Genomic DNA, 14,171 nt, shown 5'->3' with positions numbered 1-14,171 from the left:
TGTTTTCGCTCAATATACACTCACAACGCCCGGTCTGGGAATCGAAACCGCGAGTCCGCTGCCCTAACCACCGGGCCATTGAGCCTCCACGTTGTCATATTATCAGCTGATTAAAAGAAATTCATGCATGGGACATTTAACCGGATATTGATATCTGATTATATTGACCATCCAATCAGATTTTATACGCCACTGCTCACCACGCCCTTCCCCTTCTATCTTCATTGGGCCAATCTTTACCATCTTCACCCATATATTTCAGCTTCATCCTGATATCTGCATTGGAACATTCTCTGAGAGGAATGTCTAAACTAGATATGCTTGTATTGATATGAGGACGTCACTATATAAATGTGACACTTCGTAACAGGCATTTTAACCTCCATCTAAATTGGGGCTAGTTTTGTAGGTTTCAGCTACAGCAACAATTAATCCATTCGTTGTGGCTCTGGTTATTTACAGTTGGTTTACCTTTCTTGACACCAAACTCTTTACTTGCCTCCTACAGCATGCAGAAATATAGTTTCCTGTCAAAATTGCTTCTATATGATAACTTACAACTGTGATATTTTTAATATCAATAATTTCTTACAGATTTTGAAATTATTTTGTAAGAAATCTCATCTGACACCATTTCTTGACACTCATATTGTTATATCTGTGAGCAGTCATAATTAATATTTACTATAAAGGTACTTTATATATATATATATATATATATAAATATATATATCATCATCATCATCGTTTAACGTCCGCTTTCCATGCTAGCATGGGTTGGACGATTTGACTGAGGACTGGTGAAACCGGATGGCAACACCAGGCTCCAGTCTGATTTGGCAGAGTTTCTACAGCTGGATGCCCTTCCTAACGCCAACCACTCAGAGAGTGTAGTGGGTGCTTTTACGTGTCACCCGCACGAAAACGGCCACGCTTGAAATGGTGTCTTTTATGTGCCACCCGCACAAGCCAGTCCAGGGGCACTGGCAACGATCTCGCTCGAAAATCCTACAGGAGCCAGTCAGGCGGTACTGGCAACGATATATATATATATATAAATAATTTCACACCTAGGGCTTTGACTAACAATATGGAGCTATGGCAAAGAATGAATCAAGTTCCGATTAGAGAGCAGATATTTAAGAGAAAGTGGAAGTGGATTGGTAGCACAATTAGAAAGGACATACCAAATGCAGCGAAAAGCACTTCACAGTGGAATTCGGATTGATATAGAAAGAAGGGCAGGCCTAAGAACTTGTGGCGTAGATCAACACAAAGGGAACTAGAGAAAGGGGGACATTCATGGCAGAGTATAAATATGGAAGCGAAAAATTATGCGACATGGAATTCAATTATAAGTGGCCTATACTCTGCGTTGGAGGGTTAAAGGCAAGAAAGAAAGAAAAAATATTTCACACCAATGCAGTCGGACATCAACAGCTCTTGAAAAAGGAAAGGAAGTGGAATTTAGACAATCATCAATTAGTGAGTATGCTTCAGAAATAACGAAATATTTTAAAATACGTTAGTCATATTTTCCATCGCATAAAACAGGAATATTAAACTTTTCAAGCAAATAAGAAACTATAGAAACTACACTTTTCCATTCTCCATTCTATGGATATATTTGTTTTATTAAGTCAAAATTTTGAGAAAATGATTTACCATAGATATCACAATGATATGGTTTCTCTCCTGTATGAATAGGTTTGTGTCTAGATAAGTAACTACTGCAAGAAAATGATTTACCACAGATATAACACCGATATGGGTTCTCCCCTGTATAAATGTTTGTGTGCAATTAAGTTATGGTTTTGAGAGAATGATTTATCACATGTGTCACTCTAACATGGTTACTCTCCTGTATGAGTTTGCATGTGTATAGTTAAGTCACTATTACGAAGGAATGAGTTACCACAGATATCACAGTGATATGGTTTCTCTCCTGTATGAGTACGTTTGTGTGTAACTAAGTTACCACTTCGAAAGAATGATTTACCACAGATATCACAGTGATATGGTTTCTCTCCTGTATGAGTACGTTTGTGTGTAACTAAGTTACCACTTTGAGAGAATGATTTACCACAGATATCACAGTGATATGGTTTCTCTCCTGTATGAATAGATTTGTGTCTAGTTAATTTACTACTTTCAGAGAATGATTTACCACAGATATCACAATGATATGGTTTCTCTCCTGTATGAATTTGTTTGTGTTTCATGACATTACTATTTTGAGAGAATGATTTACCACAGATATCACAATAATATGGTTTCTCTCTTGTATGAGTATGTTTGTGTCTAGTTATAGTGCTACTATGAGAGAATGATTTGCCACAGACATCGCAATGATACGGTTTCTCTCCTGTATGAATACGTTTGTGTCTAGATACATCACTACTTTGAGAGAATGATTTACCACATATCACAATAATATGGTTTCTCTCCAGTATGAATATATTTGTGTCTAGATAAGTAACTACTTTTAGAGAAAGATTTACCACAGATATCACAATGATATGGTTTTTCTCCTGTATAAATAAGTTTGTGTTTCGTTAAGTTACTATTTTGAGAGAATGATTTGCCACAGATATCACAATGATATGGCTTCTCTCCTGTATGAGTACGTTTGTTCAAGGTCATATGACCACTGTTAGAGAATAATTTACCACAGATATCACAATGATATGGTTTCTCTACTGTATGAATATGTTTGTGCCTAAGTAGGCTACTTTTTTGAGAGAAGGACTTTGTACAGATATCACAGTCATATGATCTTATCTCTTTTATCTTGGGTTCAGAGGAAATCAATTCTACAATTTTCTCACTCTTCTCCATTACTTTTCCTCTCGAATACCAGTTTATATATTTTTCTTGCTTTTCTTCTTAGACTTTATTCTTTACAAATACTTCTACTGCTGCATTTCTGTCCAGTGTTACATTTGTTTAGCAACACTTACATAAATTTATCCAACTTTAATTAGTACACAGGCTCCTCTTCTTGACAATTCAGTCAGGGATGTTCACAAATTTGGTTAATAATATTATTTCAGAGTAAATGTTTCACAGGAATTCTTTCACAGACTTGTAGAAAGAATCTGATACATCTGTTTCATATAATATTTTCCTGTAGCCTTGAAAACATGGTAGATATTGAGGATATTTCATCAGTTACATCCTTGTCATCTGATGTTCTGAAATTATATAGAAACAAAAGTACAAGATGTAAAGGCTACTTAAAATATACAGATTCATTTCTATTGAGTTGAACTGTAGAAATAAGCATTTTTCTTAAGAATTCAACTGGATGCCAACATGTCCATAAAGAAGCATTGATCTCTACAAGTAGAGTGAACATGTGGAAGTGGGACACCCAGAAAGACATGGGATGAAACACTGAAGAACCTTTTAGGTAAGATGAGAAACGACCAAGATTCCTGGTGCCTTGCTGTACTCAAGAAGATCCACACTCCACTACAGAAGAGTTAAGATTTGTCCCTCTGGTGGTAAAAACCATTTGTGGCCATTCCTCATAAATGAAGCCATGCCGTGACATGTACAAGTGCTGTCATGTTAAAGTGTCTGTGTGGTGCCACGTAAAAAACCCAAGCAGTGCCACATAAAGCACACTGTAAAGGGGTGGGGAACAGGAAGGGCATCCAGTAGAAACCATGACAAATCAGACTGGAGTCTGCTGCAGCTCCCCAGCTTGCAAGCCTTGGTCAAACCATCCAACCACACCAGCATGGACAATGGACATTAAAAGATGATGAACTTAACATTTTAATTTATTAAAATTTACATCACAGAATCTTGTGTGAAGCTGACATATTTGTAATCTACACTGACTTCTTCATGCTGTGTAACAGCGTCAAAATAAAACTACGGAATAGTGGACACTAACATTAGTCTTTGTCCAGAAATATAACTTGTTTCAAAGCAAATGTGGCCTTCCACATGTCATGAAAACGAAAGTAAATAAAGATAAATTTACGGAAATTAACGAACATCGATAACAGTTCTGCAAGTTAAAACGAAAGGTGGACGAATGGCTATACTCAGCATCCAAATCTCAAACACATCATGGACATTTGTTTTCCATAGTTAGAAATAGCAGCTAAATCCTGCACATCTCTCATTCATAAAACATAGAAGAGACACAAAGAATCGACGCGCCAAAAACCGAACGTCTACAGAATTAAAAACATTGAATATTTTCATTGTTTAATACTTACGGATGTTTCATAAAAGATAGTGGGTACTACTAAAGAAGAGTGGTCCCCAATGCGCGTCCGCGCTAGCTAGTCGTGAGTAGTCGATCCTACAAGTGCGCGCGCGCTTGCAAATTAGTAAATGCGCGCTCTTTTTACGGTTGAAATGGCTGAATATATTATCAAAAATACATTTTTTTTTTAAAACAAATATTACAATTAAACAAAGTAAATAATTTTTTTTAAATAAATTTTTTTTTCTAAACAACGTAAATAAATTAAAAAAAAACAAATCGAATAAAAATAACACACTACCTGTTTTTGTTAACTTCATACATTTTTTTTTAAATTAAATTTTTGTGAACAAAATAATTTTTTTTCTAAACAACGTAAATAAAAAAATAAAAAAATCGACACTCAACCTGTTTTTGTTAACTTCTAAACGTAAATAAATAATAAAAACAACAACAAATCGAATAAAAATAACACTCTACCCGCGCGTTGGAGACCACTCTTCTTTAGTAGTACCGGATATGGTTGTGTCGTAGTTGAGAAATAAGTACGTATTGTAATATTATAAATGATTAAGAGAAATTGACGCATAGCACATTTAACCAGACACCGACATGAAGTACTTTCAATGCACATGCGTATCTCCTTTCCGAAATATTTAAAACGGTTAAGTGTTATTATCTCCCTTTATATATATATCATTATATTGCTGTTGATGTGTGTCTATGTGAGTAGTTTATATCTAAACGTATCGACCATTCTCACGAATGTTACCATTACGGCGCTGCTCACCATATCCTTCCAGTCCTTTCTCTGTTGTGTTCCTTGCCATCTTGGTCCTAATATCTGCAGTAAATCATTCTCGCAAAGTAATATCTTAACTAGACATGTTTCGTATTCACATGGGGGGGGGGGGGGGAGCGAATACGCACACCCGGTAGTTAGGGTTCGGGTTTAGGGTTAAGGTTTTTGTTACGCTGAAAACCGGTGGTGTACGTATTCTTTACCTCCGCCCACATGGAAACGTAACTGTATAAATGTGACACTTCATAACAACAGGCATTTTAACCTCCCCCATAATTCGATTTAGTTTTGTAAGTTTTAGCCACAATAACAATTCATCCATTCATTGTGGCTCCGTTTTTTAAAGTAATGTTTACAGTTTGTTGACTCACGAATTACATTGACCTCGGTGGTACTAGTGACACGAGAAAAGCACACAATACTGCGTGTAAAATGGTTAGAAATGCATCCAGACCTAGAAACCATGTCTAAGCAAACACTAAAGCACAATGCAGTCCACAACTCATTGGATCCTCGTCAAACTGCCCGACCCATGCCAGCATGGAACACACATGTTAAATGATGATGTTAAAAAGAAACAGGGGACGCTAAGCTAAGAGAAGTTGGTATGAGTATGAGATGTTAGGATGGGTATGAATTAAGGCGCTTGTGAACCTGATGGAAGGAACGAATGGGTAGAAGAAAGTGACGATTAAGAAATTAGCAATTAGCGATGGCGAAACGAAAAGCTAAAGAGGGAAAGTAACGAAATGGAAAAATGATGGAAGAAATGAAAAACTTGTAGAAAAAATGGTGAGGAGCTGAGGCAGCGTGAAAGGGCGAGTTTTTCATAGATTACATGAACTCTGAGCAGACTTTTGGAAATCATAGCTTAAAATTCCAGGTTTTTCTTTTTGACTTTTTCAGAAATTTTTTTTTAAAGTTTAAAAGATATTTCAAAAGTCTCAAGGGGTAATACAGAAATTTCCAATGTTTAACGGTTTTATGATAGATAAATAGGTTAATGAATGAATGAATGGATAGATAGATAGATACGTAGGTAGGTAGGTAGACAGACAGACAGACGGATAGATAGATAGATAGATAGATAGATAGATAGATAGATAGATAGGGAGGTAGGCAGGCAGAGAGACAGATAGATAGGCATATAGTTGAATGGATGGATAGATATACAGATAGACGAATAGATAAATGGATGGAAATAGATACATAAAGGGTACCTACCAGTGGAGTGTGTTGTGTGTATAACTTTGTTGCTAGTTTTGGGGTTAAATATAACTTGTCATATGTGAGCGCTTTTGGATCTAAAATCCTTCATCAGACGTTCCATGGTGGTTATTGCTGGCGTTGGTTGAAGGCTGCGAAGGCAGTAAATGAATTTCCAGCTATCGCGTTCATTCTGGCTGCCCTCCTTCTGATGAAATGTATTTACTTTATTTGGAGGTTGGCTGCATCTCTTCCCCTTACCATGAGTGGAGAAATACTAAGCAGTGTTAGATTATGGCACTGGGTGTTCCGTGAAGCTGTTGTTTAGTTTATCCAAACATGCCACATATTTTATGCTCTAGAAGTAGTTCCTAATGGACAAGGGGCTACCACAGTCTTCATAACCTTAACTGCTACCAACAAGAATGGCTGGACCCTCTCATGTTCACATTAGGACAGCTCTCTCACATTTAGTAGCCTTTCATATTTGCACTTCCATGCCTGTCTCTTTTTTACAATCAGTGAATGCAAGTCTGCAATTATTCATCTGCACACACATCCCAAACTTCAATTCCTGCAAACCAGAATATCAGAACACTTCATAAATTTGATGAAACTGTGAAATATCAGCATACTTCTTTTCTGTTTTTTCCCTTTGGTAAATAGAGTTGTTTCCTAGCTTCTCTTCCAGCTACCAGCTGTTCCCATTCTTCCAAACATTCCCAGAATGCCTCTTTGCTTTTATTACTCAGTATACTTCCCTGTTCCACCATCCTGTCACCTTTGACTTGACTGGCATTTTAGACCAGCTACAGATTTGTTCAGCAGCTCTATATCGGTTGTCTCCCAAGAACTTCCAAATACCTTCTATCTTATATATCTCCACTTCCTCCTTTTTGTTAAAGGCTTTAATTAGTAGATCACCCCTCCAACTGTTTTAAGGATCAGCTAAGTTTCTAGGACTTTCTCTTCAAGCTCTATGTCTCAAAATCATTAATTGCTAACCTATATTGTTCTTAAATCCATTCTTTACCAGGGAATGACTTTGCATTTACAAGTATCTGCATATCCTGCTTTCTCGTGAGAATGTAGCCAATCTGGCTTGTGTGTCACCAAATTCATAGGTGAACAAGTGGCTGGTAGGTTTCCTCAAGTTCTAAAGTTTGGGTTGTCAAAATCAGGGTGGGGCTGAGAATGATCAGAATTTTCTCCAAATCTGGACGTTTGAAAACTTATCTCTGCAAAGTTTAATTTAAAGAAACTACTTTTCAGTAACAAATAAGGAAGCAGTCTGGGATGGGGCATCAAACTATACGTATGCCTCTATGGTCTCTTCTGTTTTATACTTGATGTCATTATGTACATATTTGACAACTTTACAATATTCCTGTGTATGAAAACGTCACAACTTATGATATCGTATAACATATTTAATGAGTGAAGCATTTAAAAGATAATAAACAATAAATATACAGTAATTAGGGGATGCAATGTTCAAGAAAGAATAATGTGTAGGGTTGTCAGTAGGAAGATGAGTTTTGGTAAGGAGGAAAGAAATGAGGTGAAAATTATAAAATCAAAACAAATCTAAAAGTTTGGGAAATACTTTAATTTTCATTGCATAAATACAATTTATGAAAATCCCTGATTTAGTAAAGTTGCTCCTTCTTTTATCACCATCGCTATTACAATTCTTTTCCCCACTTTTGCTTTCCAACACAAGTGAACTGTAAATAGCTTCTTTGGCAACTCCTAAACTAACGACATGACGTACCCATTAGTGTGGTCTATCCATGAGTATATACGGTAACGTTTTGAAATTACACTGACATCCTAATGAAATTCTTTATATACATGCATACACATACATTGACACGCACACAAACACACTCAGGGTGAGCTATATTCCTTTAGAGAGAGATTGAGAATGTGGTAAACACACACACATATATATGTGCTGGCAGAAACGTTAGCACGCCGGGCGAAATGCTAAGCAGTATTTTGTCTGCTGCTACGTTCTGAGTTCAAATTCCGCTGAGGTCGACTTTGTCTTTCGTCCTTTCGGGGTCGATATAATCGACTTAATCCGTTTGTCTGTCCTTGTTTGTCCCCTCTGTGTGTAGCCCCTTGTGGGTAGTAAAGAAATAACACACACACACATATATATATATATATATATATATATATATATATAGAGAGAGAGAGAGAGAGAGAGAGAGAGAAAGTTTGCCATGAGAAAAGTGAAAAATGAAAGACAGACAAATAGAGAGATCTTTTCTGTTATTATCACAGATTTTGAAATTTGGAAGGTGAAAATTGCAAAAGTAAAACAAAAAATATCTAATATTTTTGGAAATACTTTCGAGTCATAATTTCTATGGCATAAAACACAGGAATATTAAAAAAGGCATAGAAAACAAGCAATCATCAAACTACACCTTTCCTTTCTCTCCTGTATGAATACATTTGTTTCCACGGGCACTTTATACTGAGAATGATTTACCAGACATCATAATGATAAAGTTTCTCTCCCATATAAATATGCTTGTGTGTAGCTAAGTGGCTACTTTCAGAGTGGAAGCGCAATGGCCCAGTGGTTACGGCAGCGGACTCGCGGTTTCGATCCCCAGACCGGGCGTCGTGAGTGTTTATTGAGCGAAAACACCTAAAGCTCCACAAGGCTCCGCAGGAGATGGTGGCGAACCCTGCTGTACTCTTTCACCACAATTTTCTCTCACTCTTACTTCCTGTTTCTGTTGTGCCTGTAATTCAAAGGGTCAGCCTTGTCACACACTGTCTCGCTGAATACCCCCCCCCCCCCCCCCCGAGAACTACGTTAAGGGTACACGTGTCTGTGGAGTGCTCAGCCACTTGCACGTTAATTTCACGAGCAGGCTGTTCCCTAGATCGGATCAACTGGAACCCGCGACGGAGTGCTAACAACAACTTTCAGAGAATGATTTACCATAAACATCAGTGAAATAGCTTCTTCTGTATGAATACATTCACGAGTTATTTAGGGACAACTGATAGACCATCATTTACAACAAGTATCAGACTGAAATGGTTTCTCTCCTGCATGGTGAATCCTTTTGTGTACAGGCAAGTGGCTACTTTGAGAGAATGATGTACCACAGATATCACAGTGATAGGGTTTCTCTCCTGTATGAATACGTTTATGTTTAGTCAAATGGCTACTTTCAGAGAATGATTTACCACAGACATCACAGTTGTATGGCTTCTCACCAGTATGAACACGTTTGTGTCTAGTTAAGTGACTATTCCGAGAAAATGATTTACCACAGATTTCACAATGATACGGTCTCTCTCCTGTATGGGTCCGTTTGTGTGCAGTTAAATTGCTACTTTCAGAGAATGACTTACCACAGACGTCACAGTTATGTGACTTCTCTCTAGCATCAGTATGTTTCTGACTTGTTACTGAATTATTTTTCAAGGATTTACCATTGACCCCTAAGTGATATGGTGTCCCTCTTGCATGAATATGTTTATGTTTACTTAAGTCACTACTGTAAGAGAACAATTTACCACAGGTATCACAGTGAAATGGCTTCTCACCTGTATGAGTACGTTTGTGTGTAGTTAATTGACTACTCTGGGAGAATGATGTACCACAAATATCACAATGATAAGGTTTCTCTCCTGTATGGATACGTTTGTGTTTTGTTAACTGACTGCTTTCAGAGAAGGATTTACCACAGACATCACATTGATATGGTTTCTCTTTTGTATGAAGACGTTTGTGTGAAGCCAAGGCACTACCGTCAGAGAATGATTTACTACAGACTTCACAGTGGTATGGTTTTTCTCCTGTATGGATACGTCTGTGTTTAGTTAGCAAACTACTTACAGAGAATGATTTACCACAGATATCACAATGATATGGTTTCTCTCCTGTATGAATACGTTTGTGTGTAGTTAAATCATGGTTGTGAGAGAATGATTTGCCACAGATATCACAGTGATATGGTTTCTCTCCTGTATGAATACGTTTATGACTAGTTAAGTGACCACTCTGAGAAAATGATTTACCACAGATATCACAGTGATATGGCTTCTCTCCTGTATGAATACGTTTGTGTCTAGTTAACTCGCTATTTTGATAGAATGATTTACCACAGATAATACAATGATGTGGTTTTTCTCCAATATAAATACATTTGTGCGTAGTTAACAAAGTACTTACAGAGAATGATTTACCACAGGCATCACAATGAAATGGTTTTTCCCCTGTATGAATGTATTTGTGTGTAGTTAAATGAGTACTTTGAGAGAATGATTTACCACAGATATCACAGTGATATGGTTTCTCTCCTGTATGAATACGTTTGTGTGCAGTAACATTACTACATTTAGTGAATGATTTACCACAGATGTCACAATGATATGGTTTCTCTCCCGTATGAGTATGTTTGTGTGCCATTAAATTGCTACTTTCAGAGAATGATTTACCACAGATGTTACAATGATATGGTTTCTCTCCTGAATGAATACGTTTATGTCCAGTTAAGTGACCACTATGAGAGAATGATTTGCCAGATATCACAGTGATATGGTTTCTCTCCCGTATGAATACATTTGTGTTTCACTAAATTACTATTTTCAGAGAATGATTTACCACAAATATCACAATGATATGGCGTCTCTCCTGTATGAATACGTTTGTGTCTAGTTATGTTACTACTGCGAGTGAAAGATTTACCACAGATATCACAAGGCAATGGCTTCTCTCCTGTATGGGTCCGCTTGTGGGACAGTAGGTTACATCTGAGAGAGAAAACTTTTTTACAGATATTACAGTCATATGACAATTTTCTTTTCTGTTTTACCATGTGTTCAGAGAAAATCAATTGTCTACTTTTCTCACACTTTTCCATTACATTTCCTCTCAAATCCCAGTTTATATATTCTACTTCCTTTTGTTCTTGTACTTAATCTCTTACATACACTTCTACAGCTGTTACCTTTCTTTAGCAACACTTCCATAAATCTATCCAATGTTAATCAGCACATAGGTCCTTCTTGACACTCCAGTCAGGGATGATCACAAATTTGGCTAATATTATTATTTCAGAGCAAATGTTTCACAGTAATTCTTCCAAAGATTTGTCAAAAACAATCTGATACATCTGTTTTGTATATTTTCTTTTAGTTTTTAAAACATGGTAAATATTGAGGATGTTTTTTCTGTTATGTCAATGTTGTCTGATGTTCTGAAATTATAGAGAAACAACAGTGTAAGATATAGAGGTTACTTACAAAATACAGATTCATTTCTATTGAGTGGAACTGTAGAAATACTTAACAACAGAATATTTTAATTTATTAAAATTAACATCACAGAATCTTGTAACCTGCACCGTTACCTTCACATTGTTTAAAAATATATAGATCAAACTATAGAATAGTTGACACTAACATTTGTCTTCTCCAGAAATATTACTTGACATTGTTGTTTAGTCCGGGTCAGCTTTGATTTCCATTCATGTTATTTCAAGTTCAATCCCACACAACAGCACCTAGAGCAAGTGTCTGCTTTAATAGCACCAGTGCATTTAAAGCTATCTCAGCAGAAAAATGTTGTCCTGTGTGTCTCTTCATGCTTTCACATCATTTAACTCCTGTCAATGCACATGAACATGAAAATTTGTCCAGATATAGGGAGATATTACCCCAACCCTTTTTTTCCGAACAAAAATAAAGGGCTTAAGGCACATTAGGGACCCGTAATGCATGTCGTTCGGTTGGTATTTATATACAATTTCATGAAAAGATATTTCTCAACGTTATGGTCAAAAATTTCGGATCTTGTGAATTTTCCGAAGTCCCCCTCCCCCGTTACTTTCTGCGCATTTTTGTTTCCATATTCGTTTCCTACACATTTTTTTTACACCCGTTGCACTATTTTATCTTTTTTTTTTTTCGTTTCTCGGTAATACTGTAAACATTAACTGAATATTTCTCAAACTAACACACGAGTGTAGAAGGCAGCATCCATTGGTAAAATTTTAGCAGCCAAATCCAGCACAAATCATAGACATTTGTCTTCCAAAGTTATAAAGAGTATTCCAATCTCGCATAAATCAGACACATCAGAAATAGCAGCCAAATCTCGCACAAATCAAGGACATCTTTCATTCATAAAACATAGAAGAGACACAAAGAATCGACGCGCCAAAGAGCGAACGTCTACAGAATTAAGAGACTGAATATTTTCATTGTTTAATACTTACAGAAATGTTTCATAAAGGATAGTGTTGTTATGTATGTGTGTATCTGGTAGTTGAAAAATAGATTATAAATACGTATTGTAAGTATTATAAATGTACGATCAGCTGGTTTTTAAAAAATTGACGCACAGGACATTTCACCAAATATCAAAACGAAACAGGAAGTACGTTCGATACGCATGCGTATTTCCTCTCCGAAATATTTTAGACAACAAAGTCTCATTATCTCCCTTTACGTTGTAGTATATTACAGACGACGCGTGTGTGAGTTTGTACGTGGTCATTGCAAATGTAATTATGCAGTTTACGACCGATCTGTTAAAACCCACAATTCTTCTAAATGCCATTCATTCCACGTGTATGTGGAGTGCTCAGCCACTTGCACGTTAATTTCACGAGCAGGCTGTTCCGTTGATCGGATCAACTGGAACCCTCGGCGTCGTAAGCGACAGAGCGCCAACAACAAAAGAGCTATCTCCTAATTTCTCTTCAAGCTACCAGCTGTCCCATTCTGTCAAACCTTCCAAGACCACCTCTTCGTTTTTATTGCTCTGTATACTTCCAGTTCCAACATCATGTCACCCTTTACCTGGCTGGCATTTTCACCAGCCACAGTTTGAAGAAACCCTAAGCTTCCAGAATGTCGTCTTCCTGATTGGTTGAAATCTCTGAGTCATTTTAGTTTCAAGTCTCAAATTACTAACTGCAAGCCTGCATTGTGAAGTCCATTCTTTATCAGGGAATGACTTTGCATTTACAAGTATCAGCCTAACCTGTTTCAGGTGAGAATATAGCCAATCTGGCTTCTGTCTCACCAGATTCACAGGTAATCCAGTGGCTGGTAGTTTTCTCCAACTTCTGCAGTTAAGGTGGATAAAAACAAAGTGTGTTTGAGGATGAACAGAATCTCCTCCGAAACGTTTTTCTTCAAGTTTATGAAAATAATCCTAGTTTGGACCCTTGAAAATGTATTTATGCAAAGTTTAATTTAAAGAAACCATTCTTTACAAACTAACGAGGAATCAGTCCGGTGTGGGGCACTAAACTATACTTATGCCTCATGTTCTTCCTTTGCGGTCTCTTCTGTTTTGTATTTGGAGGTCATTGTTTATGTACATATTTAACAACTTCACAATATTCCTATGTATGAAAGAGTCTTAACTTTTGTTATTATATAACACATTTCAGAAGTGAAGTATTTAAAAGATAATAAACAATAAATATACTGTAATTACAGGATACAATACTAAAGAAAGAACTGTGTAGGGGTCTCAAGAGAAGGAGGAGTTTTGGTATGAAGACCCTTACACCATGGAAAGGAAAATGGATGAGTAGCCAGTTAAAAATTGCAAAAATAAACAAAAAATATCTTAAAGTTTTGGAAATATTTTAGCGTCAAACTTGCATTGTATAATACAGAGCAATATTAAAAGTATATAACAAACAAGAAACTATCCTTTTGCTTTCTCTCCTGCATAAATAGTGTTTCATTAAAGCACTATTTTGAGAGAATAATTTACCAGTCATGAATGATAAGGATTCTCCTTTGTATGAAGATGTTTGTGTGAAGCCCAGGCACTATGGTCAGAGAATGATTTTCTACACATACCACAGTGATATGCTGACTCTCCTACATGAATACGTTTGTGTCTAGCTAACAAACTACTGTTAGAGAATGATTTACTAG

At 36.6% G+C, this 14,171-nt stretch overlaps 2 protein-coding genes and 1 pseudogene across 3 annotated transcripts in view; all 3 read right to left on the bottom strand.

The window, feature by feature from the left end:
* LOC106874808 (uncharacterized) overlaps positions 1 to 14,171 on the bottom strand; it is a 150,017-nt gene that overhangs the window by 127,164 nt on the left and 8,682 nt on the right. The window contains exon 4 of the mRNA XM_089344617.1: positions 4,706 to 10,713. Within this exon, the coding sequence (XP_089200743.1) occupies positions 9,271 to 10,713 (1,443 nt within the window). The 3' untranslated portion in view covers positions 4,706 to 9,270. The remainder of the gene's footprint in view (positions 1 to 4,705; positions 10,714 to 14,171) is intronic.
* LOC128251079 (uncharacterized) lies at positions 1,600 to 4,699 on the bottom strand (annotated as a pseudogene). Its single transcript, XR_016238826.1, has 2 exons — positions 4,236 to 4,699; positions 1,600 to 3,194 (listed from the first exon to the last, which is right to left on the bottom strand). The product of XR_016238826.1 is annotated as an uncharacterized LOC128251079 (transcript).
* On the bottom strand, positions 10,695 to 14,170 carry LOC149130613 (uncharacterized). Its single transcript, XM_089344606.1, has 2 exons — positions 12,488 to 14,170; positions 10,695 to 11,467 (listed from the first exon to the last, which is right to left on the bottom strand). The coding sequence occupies exon 2, from the start codon at positions 11,129 to 11,131 to the stop codon at positions 10,772 to 10,774; it is 360 nt and encodes a 119-aa protein (XP_089200732.1). The 5' UTR covers positions 11,132 to 11,467; positions 12,488 to 14,170; the 3' UTR covers positions 10,695 to 10,771.

Source organism: Octopus bimaculoides, chromosome 28, assembly GCF_046866305.1.
Source record: "Octopus bimaculoides isolate indiv1 chromosome 28, ASM4686630v1, whole genome shotgun sequence".
In the NCBI taxonomy this organism is placed as follows: domain Eukaryota; kingdom Metazoa; phylum Mollusca; class Cephalopoda; order Octopoda; family Octopodidae; genus Octopus; species Octopus bimaculoides.
Note: the sequence above shows the minus strand (reverse complement) of the source record. Positions and strands in the feature narration are given on the sequence as shown.